The sequence below is a fragment of the Syngnathus floridae genome, chromosome 17, assembly GCF_059516105.1.
Source record: "Syngnathus floridae isolate MCC-2025c chromosome 17, RoL_Sflo_1.0, whole genome shotgun sequence".
Lineage (NCBI taxonomy): Eukaryota > Metazoa > Chordata > Actinopteri > Syngnathiformes > Syngnathidae > Syngnathus > Syngnathus floridae.
In genome coordinates this window covers 5,735,846-5,754,928 of record NC_142429.1, presented here as the reverse complement: position 1 = coordinate 5,754,928, position 19,083 = coordinate 5,735,846, and the positions used below count along the sequence as shown (strand labels likewise).

The 19,083-nt window shown below is 43.9% G+C and overlaps 2 protein-coding genes across 3 annotated transcripts; both read left to right on the top strand.

Moving 5' to 3' along the window:
* Window positions 1-77: 77 nt before the first annotated feature.
* LOC148383910 (transcription factor MafG) lies at window positions 78-8,329 on the top strand. Its single transcript, XM_088357806.1, has 5 exons — window positions 78-237; window positions 652-848; window positions 1,847-1,914; window positions 7,002-7,074; window positions 7,171-8,329. Exons 3-5 carry the CDS (start codon window positions 1,904-1,906, stop codon window positions 7,609-7,611), a joined length of 525 nt encoding a protein of 174 aa, XP_088213932.1. The 5' UTR covers window positions 78-237; window positions 652-848; window positions 1,847-1,903; the 3' UTR covers window positions 7,612-8,329.
* Window positions 8,330-13,437: 5,108 nt separating this feature from the next.
* LOC148383909 (ethanolamine-phosphate cytidylyltransferase-like) lies at window positions 13,438-17,766 on the top strand. 2 transcript variants are annotated; one of them, XM_088358360.1, is made up of 13 exons: window positions 13,438-13,825; window positions 14,905-14,993; window positions 15,051-15,212; window positions 15,274-15,340; window positions 15,404-15,488; window positions 15,560-15,602; window positions 15,681-15,827; window positions 15,898-15,980; window positions 16,101-16,178; window positions 16,262-16,327; window positions 16,392-16,457; window positions 16,566-16,654; window positions 16,726-17,766. In XM_088358360.1, the coding sequence occupies exons 1-13, from the start codon at window positions 13,674-13,676 to the stop codon at window positions 16,814-16,816; spliced, it is 1,218 nt and encodes a 405-aa protein (XP_088214486.1). In that variant the 5' UTR covers window positions 13,438-13,673; the 3' UTR covers window positions 16,817-17,766. The 2 variants fall into 2 exon arrangements, with proteins under 2 accessions (XP_088214486.1, XP_088214487.1); XM_088358361.1 differs by having other exon boundaries at window positions 13,439-13,825; window positions 15,560-15,601; window positions 15,695-15,827; window positions 16,726-17,765.
* The last annotated feature ends 1,317 nt before the right edge of the window (window positions 17,767-19,083 follow it).

Here is a 19,083-nt window from a genome sequence, read left to right as displayed (position 1 = left end):
CAAGCTGGGTATTATTAATACAGGCTTGTTTCTTCGCGCAGCACATGAATGAAGTCACGTGACTAAACACGATGACGTACTGCCGGGTACAAACAACAGAAAGGAAACAAGGAACGTGCCTTTTATTTTCCCTTTAAAATTGCAAACGACAGACAAGAACCTCTCAAATGTGTGGTTTCCCCGTTTCGAGAAGAAACTTCTGCATACATTTCTAAGGAAACGTCCCTCGCCAGTCAGGTAGGTCTACCGTTGTTTGTGCTGAGTGCGCGTGTGTTGTTGTTTTTTGACAGCCTACTAGCCTCGCGGATTAGCCACCTATCGCAGCGGCGTCAAGTTATCGATATTTTACAGCAGTGTATGACTTTCAAAATAAGAGCACTGACTTGTCTGGACTCGAAGCTTAAGCACACGTTTCCCCCTTCTGTAGTTTGTTTAATTTTGAAAGCGGAAGTGACTTTTATTTTGCCTTGTTAAAACAACTAGACGAGAGCTAATCTTTTGTACAACAATGTCAGATTTTTTTTCTCGGGTTTAGGCACGTTGGCACCGAGAGAGAGACGTGACAGTTGGAAGCCTTGCTTAGCTTCCTAATGTTTACCGGGGGGTCGACGGGGGGTTTCTATCCCTTGTGTCCCGCTTGTTTATTTGTAGGCGGGGGAGTTGTTTGACACTTTGACGCGCGGAGGGGGTCGTGGAATGTCCAAAGTGTTCGGCTAGCGTCAACTCTTGCGAACCTGCTGCTGCTGCTTCTGCCGCTGCCGCTGCTGCTGCTGCTGCCGCCGCTGCTTCATCACCTCGCCGTCAAAGGGGGAGCAACCCGAAGCTGAACATTGACAAAGCCAAGCCAGGTTGGTCGTTTTATGCTTCTCCACCTAGGCTGTTATATCTCAACCTAAATCACCTCTTATTGTATTGTGGTGAAAAAGAAATCCCTTTTTATTTTTTGTGACGTGTGCTGCAGCAGACCGCGAAATGCAAGACTGCGAAGGTCTTTTGTTTTGTGTGTAGCATCGTGATTGTTATTTCAATATGCTGAATCATCATAAAGAACCATTTGGAGACCAGATAAAGGGGGTCTTTTGGCCGAGGTGGGTCGAGATCAGCATCAAGTGATGAGCATCCCCTATGAGGACGTCTTTGTTTGTTTTTCAAGCCTTCCGACCTAAAAGTGCCAAGTAGGTGTCAAGCTGTCACATCCATTTCCAAATTGCATGTTAAGCAATTTGCAGTGTGGGTCATAAGTAGGTATGCACTTCATGGTCTTTCATTTTATTACATTTCCAGGGTTAAGCACATTTTCCTCCTTGACCTCTTTACTCCCTTTGGTTTTGCTTTTCATTCGTTTCAGCCTTACTTCGTCCATTTGTCCTTTGCTAAGACCAGTGTTACTTTTTCCTCTTACCTTCCATCCTTCCTTTCTGAATTCCTTCCTTCTTGCCTTACTTCCGACCTGCTTTTTATTCATGCATCTCTTCATCCTTACTACCTTAGTTGAAAGGCGCTCTCCTTCCTTCCTTCCTTCCTTCCTTCCTTCCTTCCTTCCTTCCTTCCTTCCTTCCTTCCTTCCTTCCTTCCTTCCTTCCTTCCTTCCTTCCTTCCATTACCTCTTTTTTTCTATAATGGTAAAAAGCTTTTTCTTATTTTTTTCTTACAACTGAAATCTTGGAACTTTCAAACTTTTTTTAGTAAAATGATTTTTCTTCACTGAAAAATATTTGTTTCACCCCGCAGTGTTCCTTTGGGTTTAGAATTATTTAGCTGTATTCTAATCCAGGCGAAAGCTCGCTCTCCAGTGACAGCGCTTGACACAATTTAACAGTCCATTTCTCTTATTTTGATGGGGCAGATGCTCTTGTTTCCCCCTCGTGAGTGACGGCCTGACATTTTCAGCCCATTAGCCTGCATGGAGGCCAGGTAATGAATTACCGCTACTGTTTCTCTCTTAAAGTCACCTTGGAAACTGTTGCACATTTATGGGCAGATTGAAGTTTCCCTCCCTGATCTTGCTCGCCAAGCCGACTTATTTCATCATCGCATGTGTGTGTGTGCGTGTGTGTGTGTGCGTGTGTATGCGTGCGTGTGTGCGTTGCATTTAAATGCGTTTTGGAAGGCAGGTGCTGGGCTTTGCAATAAAGCTCTAAGTTGCCGCCTTCCAGGTAACGAGAATGGATGGGGGCCCGAGGAGGAGCCTGGTGGAGCTGGGCGGAGGTGTTTTGTTGGCGAGGATGGATTGGATAATGGAGTAATCAATAAATTTAAATTTATATATATATTTTTCATAGTTTGAAGCAGGTCTTTGCTGTTGAGCATTTAATAATGTGTTTAATATTAAGCAATTATGCTATTAGGCTAACAATAGTACACAGTCACTTACAAAATCATGTTTTTAAGTAGTAATAAATATTTACCTTATTTTTTATTATTGGATTCTTGTGAAAATATCAAAGTCGCCCAGCCTCGTTGTCTAGTTGCTGAGGGATGATCGGATGGAGAGGTTGACGAAACCCCGAGCAAGACTCGGCACCATCGTGCATCTTATATGGCCGACACACAGCTGTGCCTCGGGAGCGGTTACGCCTATTCAGGACAATTAATAGCCTCCGGGAAGGAACACAAACGTGAGATTTGTCCACAAAAGTGCTGCTTAAGCTGCAGAGGGAAAAAGGGAGCGAGTGAAAGCAAGATCAATAAATTGTTGGATATTTTTTTTCCCCCATCCCTCGCACAGGGGCGGTGATGAAACCTCTTGCAAGGGTGAATTGCTAAGTGTTGCGATATGCCTCGCCGCTGATTCTTTCAACTCGGGTGTCTTGGATGACTTTGCGCTTGGAACTTGACTGAGGCTCGGCTTGTTCATGAGCGTCAGGACAGATGCAGGAAGTGGAAATGAAAGAACGTGTGAAGATGTAAACCAACTGTAGTGCCGAAAGTGATACATGAGCTGTCCGCACTACTGAAACATCAAATGTTTTAAAAGTGACACTTAAACATTTCCAAATTATTCCTCAGAAACAACTTTATTATTTCAATCACCAAGTGCCTCAAAACTATATTGTCTCTTGATTTTAAAATATTCCAAGAAATGATCAGTCGAGATACATGAAAGAGAAGCGCCGCGTGACAAAAATAAGTGGCAGCGTTTTTTTATATTCATAGTTTACTTTTGCATTTTAATGAATGCGGGAAGACGCTGGTGGTGGGGTTGAGCTTTTGTGGCTCACTGAAAAAAACAAGACGAGTCCTCTGGGGGGGTGGAACGGCTCCTGTGGGAGACCCAAAGACCTCTTTGACATTATATCTACTTGTCAATGAACCACAATGTTGCAAATCTTTGTGCAAGACATTTTTTTGCATATCAAAAGTTTTCTCTATTACGTCCCATTTAGAAAACAGACTGTGGTCCATCAAAATTGCAGCCTTATGATTTGGTGACACCACAATGAATGTAGTAATTTGCGACGGAGGCGATCATTAGTCGCGGCCCTCTTTGGCAAAGGAAATGTCGGCCGCAGATGCCAGTGGCCCAGTATCAGTGCTGATAAATGAGTCTAATCACAAGCGTTTCCCCCTGTGTGACATTAAGCAGCAGGTGGCAATAACACCCCGACTCCAGCCTTCATTTCGGAGGATAAATGGCACAGATCAAGAGTCGCCGAGCAGCAGATTGCTTATTGCTTGTTTCTGAAGAGTCCAGTCGATGGAGCCGGAATGAAGTCGTTTCGGTCGGAATCGGCGGGTCATCTTGATCTTTGAAAAGACAAGTGTCCATTTGCGTGACTCGAAAGAACACGGCCATGTTAGCTGCTAGCATTAGCTGGGGACAAACGTTGTCTAGTTAGCATTGTTACTGTTTTTTGTTGTGGTCTGTTTCTGGCATGAAGGGATTTTTAGCAATTTTTACAGAGCTTTATGATGGCAACATTTTAAATTCTGGATCGAACCATTTGTCCTTTTTGAATAACTTCCGTCCTTTAATATTTGGGTGATACAGAATTGTCTGGAGTGTTTCCCGAGTCTTCCATTTGCCTGTGAAAGTTGAATGATTTCCCCTCTGCCTCTTTCTGTCACCCTTATTTCACGCTCTGAATAGTTAGTAGTTAATAGCTTCCCTCCCTTTTTGGAAAGCAAAACCCACCTTTCTCTCATTTTGCTCTCTCTTCTCTTTCTTGCTCTCTCTCAGTCATCTGCAACTTTATCCCAGTCCTTCCTTTCCCAGTGCTATCTCATTTTTAATTTGCTGCTAAACGCCCCGCGACATGCCCAATAATTGACTGCACTCAGCGGAAGCGAGGAACGATAACGATCTGAATAGCCGGATTTGTTGTTGCAGATGAATGGCGGGAATACGAGTTGTGTGGTCTCATTATATTGCAAAAGGCTAAAATTGAATAGACTTCAACTTTATTCCAAACCGTTAACCAAAGCCTCAAACCTTGATTCCAATTCTACCCCTCGTTTACAAAATGAGTGACAGTTTAGGTGCTGCTGTTTTGGTTAGCGACAAAGTTCAAATGGGCCCTGCAGCTCTCCTCTGTGATCATTTCCCATTTTTAAAATGTTCTTTATCATATGGAGCTGTTTGTCTTCTAGCTGTCGTCTAAACACGTTTTTGAGTAGCATGCCTCGCCTGGCCGCTGTTTGCTTTTTATTCACTTCATTAACCGGCCAAGCGAGCGCTCGGGACTCGCGCTTTTCAGGAATGGATGGTGACAAGCCCAATTCCTTAACGTGCCGGCCCCGCTCGCCTCTTCGCGGAATGATGATGATGATATGCCAGCCCCACCTTGCGCCTCGCCCTCGCTCGCGCTTAGCATTCAGAAGACATGCTGCGTCGTAATCTTGGCTGTGAGATGTAGATCCCGCCTTTTTTTTTTTCTGGTCTTTTGGCCCCAATAATCTTGTTAAGACTGCTGTCAAAGTGGCGATGGCTTTCCCCCCTGCTGCCTCCCTGAGCGGCCAAGCGTGACAACCCACCCCCACCCTCACCCCACAAAAGATCCCGGCGCCATTTTGAGACAGCTGTTGATGAAAGACCCCCTCGCTCGCTTGTATCCTTGAAGAATCACCTCCAGAGCATCTTTATTCCCTCCCTCCCCAATAAATATTCATCGGACGGCGCGAGGCTTGACAACAAAGGGCCCCTCGGCTAATGGCGGTCATCTTTGGAGAGATCCCGTCCGTCCTAGGCACGGGATCATTAAAGCATCACGCTTGCTCAAGGCCGGACCAGAGTGCCTCCTTTCCCCCCCCCCCCCTTGAGCTTCAAGCTTCCTCCATGAGCTGTCCATACATTTTTTCATCCTGTCACTTCATAATTGGCACTTTTGACAATTTGCTGTGTGTGTGTATGTGAGATCCTTGCTGAGATCAGTGCTTTTTCCTTCCTCGGCCCGTTCCTCCCAAGCTCCTCCAAAATGTGTCGAGCGTGCGCTTTCCCGTCCGCCGTATTCGCGCCTTCTCCGCCTTCTTCTCCATCGCCGCATCCCCTCCTTTCTTTTTTTTTTTTTACCTGGGTGGCCACATTCAGCGTTTTTTGTCTCCTGTGGGTGTAATACGTCTCTGCTCTAGCAGCAATCAGCGCTGATTTGTCAGCATTCTTCCAGGCGATTCATAAAAATTCAGCAAGCGCCTACAAAAAAAAAGGGCCATCCACGTCGCTTTCTGCTTGACCCCTGGGCTCGAAGAGGTGGGCTCCAAGTCCTCAATTCTGAAAAGTTGCATGCTTTAGTAGTTGCTTTAAATGCGCAAACGTGAAATATGTATGTGACGTTGGCGACTCAAACAAAACACTATTTCTTGTGATTTTGGAGACGTTCATACGATTTGCTCGTCTGGCAGCGAAAGGGAGCAGCTGGGCACGGGCTGTTCTCGTCACGGTTCTGGAGCCTCGCAGCCCGGCCGCTATCCTTCCACACACGGACGGACGGGCTCTTTGGCATTCCAAGCCTTGCCCGCCCGCCCGCAGTGTTGTCCCGCGCAGCTGCTTGAACACAAAACACCTCCCTGATGCCACGTTCCGAGAACAGATTTGTTCCCCGTTGTTTCCAGTCCACATTAGCCGACTATTTTTTTCTTTTTTTTTTTAATCTATTTGTCCATTGTCTGTGCCTCATCAGGCAGACCATTATATGCCATTAGGTTTTGCGTGTGCGGTCCAAATGCTTACTGGAAATGAGTCGCCGCAAAGGCCATGGAGCAATAGGTGCAGCCGTATCTCCCTCCAGACTGCCGAAGGCTTTTTATACGGGCAACATTGCACTTTTATGAGGAGGAGCCAGAGGACTTTTTTTTTTTTCCTCTCCAAGTAGACGGCATCAGGAATGCAAGTCACAGCGCGACCTCCTGTTATGTCCCCAGCCTGTGTGACGGTGTCGTATTCAGGTCATTTTTAACAAGCGTCTGTCTCGCGCGCTCTGTTTGGCTCTGCCGCGCGGCCCACCTGTAGCAGCCTTTCTTTTGTTGCCATGGAAATAGGCGGGCAGTCTCGATGGCTCGTGTGTGTGCGTGCGTGTCCTTCACTTGCCGAGGTTCATGCCTGCACAAATGACTGATCCGCAAGCACGCGTCCACTGTTGTTGGGACTCCTTTTGTTTTTTTGATTCTTAAAAAAAAAAAAAAAAAAACACCAAGACCCCCTGTTAGCCCTCCTCCTTGAAATGCATTTGTCTGCTTAGTTGCCAACATGCCAGCGGGCATAAATCAGCTTACGGAGGCAATGTGCTAGCTGGGCTCACAGCGGTAGGCGCCCGGGTCGCTGACGCAGCATTTAGCGAGGCTGTAGTGTAAAGCACCAAGGGCCGCGTGGCGGCTCAGCGAAAGCAAAAGTGGAGGACACCAAACCTCCTTTCTGTCCTCAATTTTTTTATCCCAAGTGCCGCTTTCCACTTTGACAATCACTGATGATATCATGCTAAGCCTTTTCTTGCCTTTTCATCCTTCCTCCAGCCATCACGTTTTTTTTTTTTTTTTTTTTAACGTTCCTGGTGCCATTTTCTCCACAGACTAGCCAGCAGCGCAGCTGGACGCGGCTCGCGGGGCATGACGACTCCAAACAAGGGAAGCAAAGCCTTAAAGGTACCAGACAGCCGTTTAGCAACTAGCATAACACTCTCCACCCGCCAGACGTCCTTGAGGTGCTTTTGATCATGACAAATTCCCATCGTGCCCCAGGTGAAGCGTGAGCCGGGCGAAAATGGCACCAGCCTGACGGACGACGAGCTGGTGAGCATGTCGGTACGCGAGCTGAACCAGCACCTGCGCGGGCTGACCAAGGAGGAGATCCTGCAACTGAAGCAGCGGCGGCGCACGCTCAAGAACCGAGGCTACGCCGCCAGCTGCCGAGTGAAGCGTGTGACGCAGAAGGAAGAGCTGGAGAAGCAGAAGGCTCAGCTGCAACAGGAAGTGGACAAGCTGGCCACGGAGAACGCCAGCATGAAGGTGGAGCTGGACGCGCTGCGCTCCAAGTACGAGGCGCTGCAGAACTTTGCCAGGACTGTGGCGCGCAACCCCGTCACCTCGGCCCGCGGGCCCATGGCCTCGGTCATCGGGCCGCTCATCCCAGGTAAAGTGGCCGCCACCAGCGTCATCACCATCGTCAAATCCAAAACGTAAGCTCGGTCGTAGTAGCGCAAAGACCAAAACTAGTCAGTGCATCCTAACAAGGCGTTCCGATGGCAATATTGTTTTCCGACAACTGGTGCAGCTATTGTTGACGTTTGCGAAAACCCCGTCGCTTTATTCCTCTTTTAGCACTTCTTAGCCAGTACAATCCTAAAATAATGGAAAGATTTCTCTACATTGAGAAACGAAGCTTTTGCAATTGTTACTATGCACTGACTGACTCCAGAATATCAAAAGAGACGTGCATTTTTTTTTTTTTTCTTTCATCACAAACAGTTCCCTGGTGTCTTAAGAACATGTCCGTGACATGTTTTAGTGGAAATACCCCAAGGATCAAGAATCATAGCACACTCTACAGTACAGACGCTATTTCTGTTGGGAGGGGGCAGATTTAGGAAGTAGATGAGCAATTTTCCATAACATGTCCCCTCTCAAGAATCACAAGCATTGATGAATGCACTTCAAATCTTAGCATCGCTTTGTGCAACAGCGTTCAACAGAACTAATCATTGCCGATATGACCGGTAGATGCAATAATACACGTGTGCACTGAAAACACAACGAGAAGAAAAAAAAAAAAGGATGCGATGCAAACCTTGAATGTTCTAACTGTTTAATCTACTCCTCGAGAAAATATGATGGAGTTTAGGTTGTTTTTGTTTACAGAGCCGTCAGATTTAAAAAAAAAAATAAAAATCAACGAACAAGCTTTACTGTTTAAATGGATAAGATGTGGAGTTCTTTTGTCTCAATGTGACTTACAAGCCGGGGTGGGGGAACGGAAAAGCTCAAAAGCCTCAAAAACATTGAGGGGGTAATTGTGTAGCTTCAGTTTGACCTTTGACCTGGGAACACTGCAAGAAAAACCAAACCAGTGTAAGAAGACCCCTTTACGCAATTATGCTATTAATACTGGCTTTTGGAGGCACCCCCCCACCCCATCTTATTGTTTTATTGTTTTTATTACGAGGTAGAATACCCTCCGTTATTTCTAGAAATACAAGGTGGAAAAAATGTGTAGGGAAAAAAAAATCTGTGACTGTTTCCCCCTCTATTTTTTTTTTTTTTTGCAATTGTACCAAAAGTGGCTTACTATTGAAGTCTGATAGCTTTTTTCTAGTAGGCGAGTAGCTACTGTGAGGTAGCGCGTGATGTGATGTGTTCTTTAAGTGACAAGTTTTTGGCAGTGTCGTTCACTGTATAGATGTCAATGCCGTGCTATTTTGGAAGCCAGTCTGTAGAGCTAAACTTAGGTGGTGTAAACAAGGTCAGCTTGTCGTCGTGGCACTTGTGGTATCCTCCTCTCGCTTCTTCCTCCTCTTCTCCCTCCTTTGTGACGTTTAGTTCCCAAGCCAAATCATCATCAAATCAAAATTGGCAAATTTTCTCAGACTAATTGTTGGGTCTTTTTTCCCCATCTCTTCAATTAGATTGATGATGGCTTTTCACTGGACAGCATATATTAAGGGCACCCGTATTTTTTTTTATTTTTTATATTGGCTTTTACTCCCTGAGGAGAGTTTCTATTATTTCAGACTCGGGTTGCAAAGGGACAGCCAATTTCTGTAGCCTGAAACTCATCTTCCCGTAATTATGCAACGCTACTCCAGACTGTAATGGGCCCAAATTTCTTTTATTTATTTATTTATTTATTTATTTATTTATTTATTTATTTATTTATTTATTTAGCCACTCAAATGAAAGGGTGCATGTAGTATTTTTCAATTCAAGTGTTTTTTTGTTTTTTTTTTTGGTGGGGGCTGAGGGTTTGTGTGTACTATGCTTGTTTTGCTCAGGACGAAACAGTTCGACAATAAACGACAACACGAGACGTGAAGAGAAGCATTGAGGCAGATTTTGCTCCTTATTTTATTTTGTGTTTACTGTTCATAAGAAGCTTATTGTAAAGGGCTCTGATCCACAGCACGGCCACAAAGAGTTACAATCAGTTCCTCTGACTCCTTTGCACGCCTCGTCTCATGCTTGTCGAGCCGTGTATTGGTTGGCGCACCTCCAGCTGGGAAACCGACGATAGAAATTAGGGATGCACGATAATATTGGTGGCCGATAATTATTGACTGATATCGGGATCTGTGACGTCATACCGATAATTAAAAAAACACAGATAATAATAATAATGACGTTTTAGCTCTATAGTCTATTGGTGCCTGGCTCCTCAAGCCCTCCCTTTGCCGTTTGTACTCAACCCCTCCCCTCCATTTTTGGCCAATCGATTATTTGTCACATCATAATATTTTTTCACTGTGTCAGGTGAAGACAATTCACTTGCAATTTGGGCAGCGTGTTCTGCAGGAATTCCACGGGGAGGGAAAAAGACTGCAAGCTTCAATACAACTAGTAGGATAGGTCACCTTAAAAGTCACCATTATGATTTGTGGCCTGCCTATTGTGCTAAACCGAAAACTAGCATGGTACGCAAAGCTACTGGACTGATGATAATTGATAAGAGGCAAATGTTTGACAGAAAAAACAAAAAAATATGTGAATACACTTGTTCCAATTTTCCTGTGACATGATGGTAGTTAAATTAATGCAAAATGTTGTAGGCCTAGTTTAATTGGCCTAATTTCTATGTTGTCTTTTTATAACTTAATTCGATAACCCAAAATGAATTGCTGATTGTCAGCATTAGCTCAGACATATTAATAAATTCTAACCTTTTGCTTTAAACAATGGTTCTGGAGTTAGTATTGTAGTATAAAATGTATTTATATTTAAATTATACTTAATTAATTAGTACTTATTTTTTCACAGTGGTCTTCAGACAAAATCAGGTGAAAATATCTATACAATATTATTATTATACGTATCTATATATTATCGGCTATCGGATGGCCCCGCATTATTGATTATCAGATTTCCATTATCGTGCATCACTAATAAAAATACACAAGCGTGTTTTGGATGTAGCCCGCTGTTGATGTGTCCGTGTCACTGTTGCCGTGTTGCGAAGTCCATCTTTGCCTGTGTCAAGTGTCTTGAAACTGTGTTCAGAGTGTGTTCGCAATTTACATCGAAACAGATTCTCTCTCTTACATAAACAGCGAAAAAAAGTGACCCTTAATATGCAACTCAGTGGAAAAATGAGAACGAAGTCTTAAATCAATATTGTCTTACATTGTGATGTATTAACTGCTGTTTGTTTTTTGTCTGACTTTTTTGTTAATAACATTTTGTTGTCTCAATGGTGCCTTGAGATACAAGTTTTATTTGTTCCGTGACAACGTTTGCATTTTACATTTGTATCACAAATTGGCTCTCTTTATTGGAATAAATGGACTTGATATTAATCCGTTCCAGCCCCCCCTAAAAAAAATACACAATTTTATGTGCTCTTAAATACACAATTTTATGTGCTCTTCATATTTGAAAAAATGACGGGTGTCAAATCAAACCTGTCTCATCTCAAGGCATCAATTGTATTAGGATTCTCTCGTGTTTTTTTTTTTTTTGTCTAGTCCTCCCCTGGTGCTGTTCAATGATTCACAAATCGTATTGCACTTAAAGGTTACATCAAAATTCTTCCCAAAATGTTTAAATGCGAAGAGCTCTTAAAAATTAATTGCAAGTTGTTTGAATTTAAAATTAAATACAACTGAACTGTACTTGTGAGTCTTTCACATACCACTAGAGGGTGCCAGACTTTGAGAATGACTGTAGTAGAGGATGTCGAAAATATGTCAAGGGCCACTTGCAATATCTTATTTGTCGTTGTCGTGTATTTTTGTGCATTTGTTGTTGTGTTGTGTGCGTTTGTACAAACGAGGTTCCTGTGCTGCTACACCGCCCGCTACAATATTTTGTACTTTTTATTTATATGTGACATTTTTGAACACTGTCTAATAAGCTTTTAATTTGATTTCGCGATTAAAAAAAAAGATAACTGGGAGAGTAAATAGCAGCACTTGTGCTTCTTTTTTCGTAAACTTTGTACACAATCAACCGTGCAATTATTCATTTTCCTCATGCAGCCCGTGTTTTGAAGCTTAACAAAAATGAATAATACAGATGTAATAATTTTTTTCTGTATGGGTTGTAATAATAAAATACCGCAGTACTTTGTATGAGAACAGTGAATTGTATCTATTTATAAATTAAATTCTACGTTTTTTGCAATCTGTAGATAAGTCCCGTATGTATTGATATATACAATGTGGATTTCAACGTGGGGTGTCTTAAGTTATTGATGTATATATTGTATGTTTGTTGATACAGCTTCCTTTATTTTCTATAAGATCAATAAAATGTTTGAGGAAAAAAAAAAGGTATATCTCCGTGTCTGTCGTATGCGGTGACCCACTTGAATTGCGGTCGGGCGGATTTTTAGGATGGCACCATCATTTTCCATGGCATCGTTTTTTTTTTTTTTTTCCTCCTTCCATGATCCAAAAAAAGCCGCCCGACGACCCACTTCAGCTAACCTCCGTGGACGTGTTTCTGGCGAGGAAAACATGAGAGTCATGACGGATGTCTAGGTGTGCGTGTCCTAGATTAGGTGCACCGGTGAGTTAGTCATCCCTGCGCACCCCCTTGGGGTTACGAATTCAAACCGTCAGAGTAAAGTCGTACGAAGGAAAAAAATTGCTTAAAAATACTAAAATGGAATAAAATTTCATGTGAAGCAGATGTTGTAAATGCAATTTTGCAAGTAACAGGAAAAGTCTTTAACTTTGCATGTTTTTTTCTTTCTTTCTTTCTTTCTTTTCTCCAAAAATGTGTCATGCCCTCTGCTCGGTATGGGACAGATGGCCTGTGAGGAGTTGATTGATGCGATAGACTGGGTTAAGGTGAGAGCTGCAGGCCATTTAGGACCACATTGTTCATCTTTACCCACTTTCTGCTGCCAGGTGTCTGCCTGCCTGGCCCACTTCTCGGGTGGGGTGGGGCCCTAACCCCCCCCCCCCCCCCCCCACGCCAGCATTAATTTTGTCAAGGCGCACATTTAACTTTACACTACATGCTAAAATAGATATATTTGTATTTATGCTGGCACAAGATAACGTAGTAAACCAAATTTAAAGAATATTATTCGCATGAATGGGAAATCTGATCTGTCGTCATAATCCTTAAAGATCACCTGGTTCACGTTCTTCCACGTCATTGCTGTTTCTTTATTAATATTAGATTAAATAATGTTTATCAAACTAAATGTGAAAGTGTTTGAGAGTAGAAATATAATAAAAAATAGCTCTTAGGTGGTTATCTATTTTGTTTTCTTTTAGTCACACACAGTCATACGTGGGACTTGAACTCACGGTGTCGGCACACAAGCAAGTTCACCCCTACACCATCAACGACTCCCTGGTTATAAATTTTGTTATCAATAAGGTTCTGTGTTATCTCAAACAGCGCGCCTAACAAGACATAAGGATATTTGCCGCCATCTGCTGGCAGTAACGTGTAAGTACTACACGTACAACGTTTTTTTTTTTTTAAGTTTTGTTTGTTCAGGCTATAGCTTCAAGTTATGGGTTCTGTTTTTGAGTGCATGGATATAATTATTATTGTTTTGATATTGTCTGTTGACCCACAGTATCATGAGTTACCAACCCTGTCTGGCATTTCTCCATCATTCAACCTATGAAATGAAATATACTTTAGATATTCATTTGTATCATTAACACAACTTTATGGTTTTAATTGGTTTTCAAATAGATTGTGTAATTAGATAGCTGGTCACGTGACAGCACAGGACCTGCGTCATTATGTAACACCGGGTCGTCGCGTGATTCCTACCGGCATCAAGGCTGATGTTTCAAACATCCTTTTCCGGTTATATTGCTTTCAAAACAAAAGTATTACCGTTAGAGATGCAAGATGTGCTCTTTATAGCTTGTCGGCTATTTCCTGTCCATTTTCTCCCTCTGCTTGACCCAAGGCGGGCATAGAGAGCTGGGGGTTGGAAGGAGGCGGCGTTGACGCAGCGTAGCCGCTCACCGCCGTTACACGACTTGCTGTCGGCTCGTCCACTGTCACGACGTTTCTGCCGAACTGGACGTTGTGCTAACCCTTCCAGGTTGGGACTTTCAAACATGCTCAAAAACGGACACCACCAGCATCACAACCATCACCATCACCACCGGCTTCCCCCGCACCAAGTTAATAAGGACGGCTCGACATCTGGACCCTCGGCGGGGAGCCCCGACAAGAGGAGGCGAAGGGTCCGCGTGTGGTGCGATGGATGGTGAGAACTGTACTAGTGGGGGTGGGCTGGTGGGGGATTCCATCACTGGGGCCTGCTGCATTAGATCCATCTGTAAAAACAAAGCAATGCTTTATTTTGCTGTTCCTTTGACGTTCTTTCCCTCAACTGTAAACAAACGAGGTGAATGATGCCACAAGATGGCGCCAAAGTCATATCCAATAGTAAAGTAGTACTGCAGTTCTGATATTTAACAGAATGATGTAAATTGTGCTTGTCTTTTTCGGGTGGTGGGCTGAATGGAGCCCATCTTATCTAAGTTTGGGCAAGAGTTTGCCATTTAATCCTCATAGATTTGGGTTTGTTATCATGTTCTGAAACAATACTTTCACTGAAGACAAACTTGTCCATAGGTGTGAATGTGAGTAGTTGTTGTCTGCCCTGAGATTGACCGGCGACCATTCCAGGGTTGACACCAGCTCTCGCCTTAAGCTCCAGTTCATCTGCCACTTTATGCCTATCCTCACACTTTTGCTCACTTTTTCTATTATGGTGCAGCAACAGAAAGGATGTTTTTCATTTTCGGGCCCCGGATTACGGCGCCTTTCTTCCCGTAGAATTCCGGTTATGCGCACACGGCTTTGGCCCCCCGGAATGTTTCCGAATGTTTGGGATGCCTGAACTGTTATAACCGGCAGACTGCGAGCGCCAAAGAGTGCCGGCGTCAACACGCGCTCTCGGCCCAACACTCCGTCACTGACCCGCGTGGTCGGAATCTCCAGCGCAGTCAGCAGCATTCCAAGGAGAGGGCAGCACAATTGCGCAATGTGTTGTGGATGCTGACCCCCACCCTCTCCAAGCGACTCGCTTGTCTCTCATTGGTCAGCCGTGTCACCGAAGCATCAGCAAGGACGGGTAAAGTCCGCCTCCACGTTGTCATCTGCTGAGGCGGACAGAAAGTCATACCATGAATTGTTCACTCATGAAAGGAGGTTTGGTTATGTCACTGCTTGATAAATCAAGCGGGATTATTTTTAAGTGTGGACCAAAATATGTAATTATGCAATCATTTAAAATATATATGGGTATTGAAAATAAAGTTCTGCTTCTTTGTCTTTCAGCTATGATATGGTCCACTATGGCCATTCCAACCAGCTGCGGCAGGCCAAGGCCATGGGAGATTACCTCATCGTTGGCGTGCACACAGACAGTAAGTAATATTAGAAGTTATGAGAAGTTTTTTTTTTCATTGTTCTTTTTTCCCCAGGCGAAATTTCGAAGCACAAGGGCCCGCCAGTTTTCACTCAGGAAGAGCGCTACAAGATGGTGCGGGCCATCAAATGGGTGGACGAAGTGGTTGAGGGTGCCCCCTACGTCACCGCCCTGGAGACCCTCGACAAGTACAACTGCGACTTCTGCGTGCACGGCGGTACGCGTCCAACTCATTCGCCATTTCAGCGAGACGTTCCTGAGCGTAATTTTTTTTGCAGACGACTTGACGCTGACAGTCGACGGCAAGGACACGTACGGGGAGGTCAAGGAGTCGGGACGCTACAGGTGCGAGTTGCTAACAATTTGGCGACTGAAATTCTTTCAATTTGTTCACGTGGCTTCTTTCAGGGAATGCAAGAGGACCCAGGGAGTTTCAACGACCGACCTGGTTGGCAGGATGCTCCTCATGACCAAAGCACATCACAGCAACATCGTGAGTCCTTCGCTCAGTCACGGCATCCAAGTCACAGCCCAAATTTGACTAGGTCCTCTTTTCCCTCCAAGGATGCTTCTGACTACCAGCAGCACGCGGACAACTTCGGCAAGGTTGGTTCCAAATTCTACTCTTTTGTTAGCAGATGTCTGTTTTTCAAGATGTTCAAATCTTATGTGTTTGGATTACGGGACTCCAATGGTCAGAAGAGCCACAGTCCCTGGACGGGGGTGTCGCAGTTCCTTCAGACGTCCCAGAAGATCATCCAGTTCGCTTCGGGCCAAGAGCCGCAGCCCGGCGACACTATTATCTACGTGGCCGGGGCCTTTGACCTCTTCCGTATCTTTTTCTCAGGGAAAGAGGGAGGGTCTTTTACAGCGTTTTACAGAGTCTCCTTGACGCTTGTCAGACATTGGCCACGTGGACTTCCTGCGGGCGGTGCACAAGATGGCAGACAAGCCGTACATCATTGTGGGGCTGTACTTTGACCAAGTGAGTGTTTATTATGTCAGTTTTCCCTAGCGCCTTTTAGTTATGTTAGCTTACCAATGACACATGTTCTTAGCATGCTAGTTAGCATCAAGTGTTATTCATACTATTTCTTTGTTCAAGGAAGTGAACCGCTACAAAGGGAAGAACTACCCCATCATGAACGTCCACGAGAGGACGTTATGCGTGCTGGCTTGCCGGGTATCTTGGCATTCCCGCTCCTCACCCTTTGCCAACTCATGAGCACCATGATGGCGTTTTAAATGTTCTCCTTTTGCTTGCAGTACGTCGCAGAGGTGGTGATCGGCGCTCCGTTTGCAGTCACCAAAGATCTTCTGGATCATTTGAAGGTGAGCAAGAGTGATGTTCTCCACACCTGAAACGCTATAAGCGACTTCACGGTGTCCTCCGCAGGTCGACCTCGTATGCCACGGCAAGACACAAATCTACCCCAGCAAGGACGGATCCGACCCATATGCTGTAAGTTCTTTATAGGTGTGATGTTTACGTTTTTTGTGAGACTTTGGCAACACATTTAGATGTCTTTTTTTTTTTTTTTTTTCACGTCTAACGTCCTATCTATTGCAGGTGCCAAGAAAACAAGGAATCCTGCGCAGCGTCGACAGCGAGAACAGCCTCACCACGGACGCCATTGTCCAGCGGATAACCAAAAACAGGTCCTCTGCCGGCCACCTCTCACACATGCCGACCAAAACGTTTTCTTCAAATGTTCTTTTGGGTGGTTCAGGTTGCTTTTTCAAGACAGAAACCAGAAGAAAGAGGCGACGGAGATTGCCATGATTCAGGCCATGCAGCAGCACCAAGTAGCAGACCAGTGACACTTCCTGAGCCAGAAGTCACGAATGCTAGCACAACATGGTGGCCATATTGTCAAGCAGGTTGCCCGGTTTAACTTTGTCTTGTCTTGTGGCACATTTTTGGACAAGCAAAAAAAAGTCTTATATTTTCTATCCTGAAAATAATTGATTTTATTTGGACTTGCAAGTTGACAAGTTTTTACGTGGATCCAGCGGCCCTCGTACCCGTGTGGGATCCCATGGAAGGTTTCAACTAGGGCTGTCACTTTTTAGAATCGATCAGTCTATCGATTATTCCATTGAATAATCGGATATAATTTTTATTTTCTCAGTGACTGTTTTTCAACTGATGTTTTTTTTGGTATTGTTTAGTGATTAAAACAACAACTAACCAACATTTAAGAAATCTCACACAAGAGGGCTTGATGTTGACCTTTTTGAAACTGATTCAGCTTCTGCTACGCTCATTGTTTTCCAATTCAAAATCAGATGTTTGTAAATCAAGGGCGGAGCTACGGGGTGTCTCTCGATGTACCACTCGGTGCTTAATCTGTGTATAAATGTACAGGAAGCAGCCGCAACATTGCCATCGTAACAAAAATGATGTTCATTGGACTTCAATGACAGTCATTAACATTTTTAATATTTGAAAATTATATTTAAAAGCAACTATAGAATATAATAGTTGTATAATTCATGCAACTATTTTTAAAATAAACACTCACACGTAATTCTTAAAAGCTCAGTACTCAGCAAATCGTTAAATTGAGCGTTCATAATGTTGTGGCCGGCTGGTGCATGTACATATATATATAGAGTATATATTTAAAAATAGGTTCATATGTATTTAGTGATGATAATAAAAACAAAAAACCCGCCTGTATGTCGATTTGGGATGTATAGGTCATACAAATACTGTGCAAACTGGAATGCAGTATATAATGTACTGTTGACAATAATAATATGATTTCATCTCTAAAAAAATGCTGTGAAGAATTTTTTTCCTGATTTATCAAATTTGTGTTTTGTAAAGCCAATGCTATTTGGACATGTGTGCAAGCCGTACATCCGTAGTACCGTAAATCGACACTATCCATGGAAGGGACATGGCGCTGCAGAAGTAAGTAGTGTTGGCTCGTGAGGGAACGATTCGTTCATAAGAACGGATCTTTTCAGCGAACGAGTGTGAACGAATCACTTCCCAAAGTGAGTCGTTCTTTTTTCAGTTCATATGACTTCAACCATTGAAGCTAGTGCCACCTCGCCGTAAAACAAAACGAAGAAGAAAATGACGTAACTTCCCGTTCACGAACGAGTCGTGAATTGCATTTCCTGTTCACTTACCGAACGGACCTGTGAGTGAACGAGTCAGCGAGTGATTGCATTTCCAGTTCATCGCGAGAAGGGATCAGTGAAGGAACGAATCCTGACTTTGCCGTTCGCGAACGAGTCAATGGGTGAACTGACTTCCATCCCGTGCATCAACGGACCAGTCAGTGAACGTGTTGCGTCTTCCTCCTGGCGTGAACTATGTACAGTAAGCCAGAATGTCGATTTACCATTTGCCAAGGAAAGAAAGAACCACTCACTGAAACACCAATTATTTTATGCACGTTTTCTCCAAGCTAACGGCTAACTTATTTGCATGAAAGCTATCAAGCTATGCTTCCTCCTACTTCTTTTCGAGCATTATTTATTTATTTATTTATTTTCAGTTTGTTGATTGTTTGTTTGTTTGCTTGTTGTACGGACTTATATATGGCACTTTAAAGTGTTATTTGTTATTTTTTTTGTTTTGGTTTTTTATCTCTTTTTTTGGGATGTGTTCGAAATAAAGATATAAAAAAAATATATAAAAAGGATGCGGCGTTATGCAACAGCGGGGAGGTGGGGGTGAGGGCGGGTGTGGCACTTTTCGCTTTCAGTTAAGCTTTGGCCATGATTTTTTCCTAATGAACTGGCCTGTTATTAGGTACACCTGAAAATGGCGGTGTACCTAATGGAGTGTCTGAGTGACGTCACAGATCAACCAGCCAATCAGGAGGTGGGGGTGAGGGCGGGTGTGGCACTTTTCACTTTCAGTTAAGCTTTGGCCATGATTTTTCCCTAATGAACTGGCCTGTTATTAGGTACACCTGAAAATGGCCGTGTACCTAATGGAGTGTCCGAGTGACGTCACAGATCAAACAGCCAATCAGAAAGTGGGGGTGGCACTTTTCACTTAAAGCAGGGGTGGCGACCTCCAGTCCTCGAGGGGCCGCGTTCCAATGTTTTCCAAGTTACCCTCG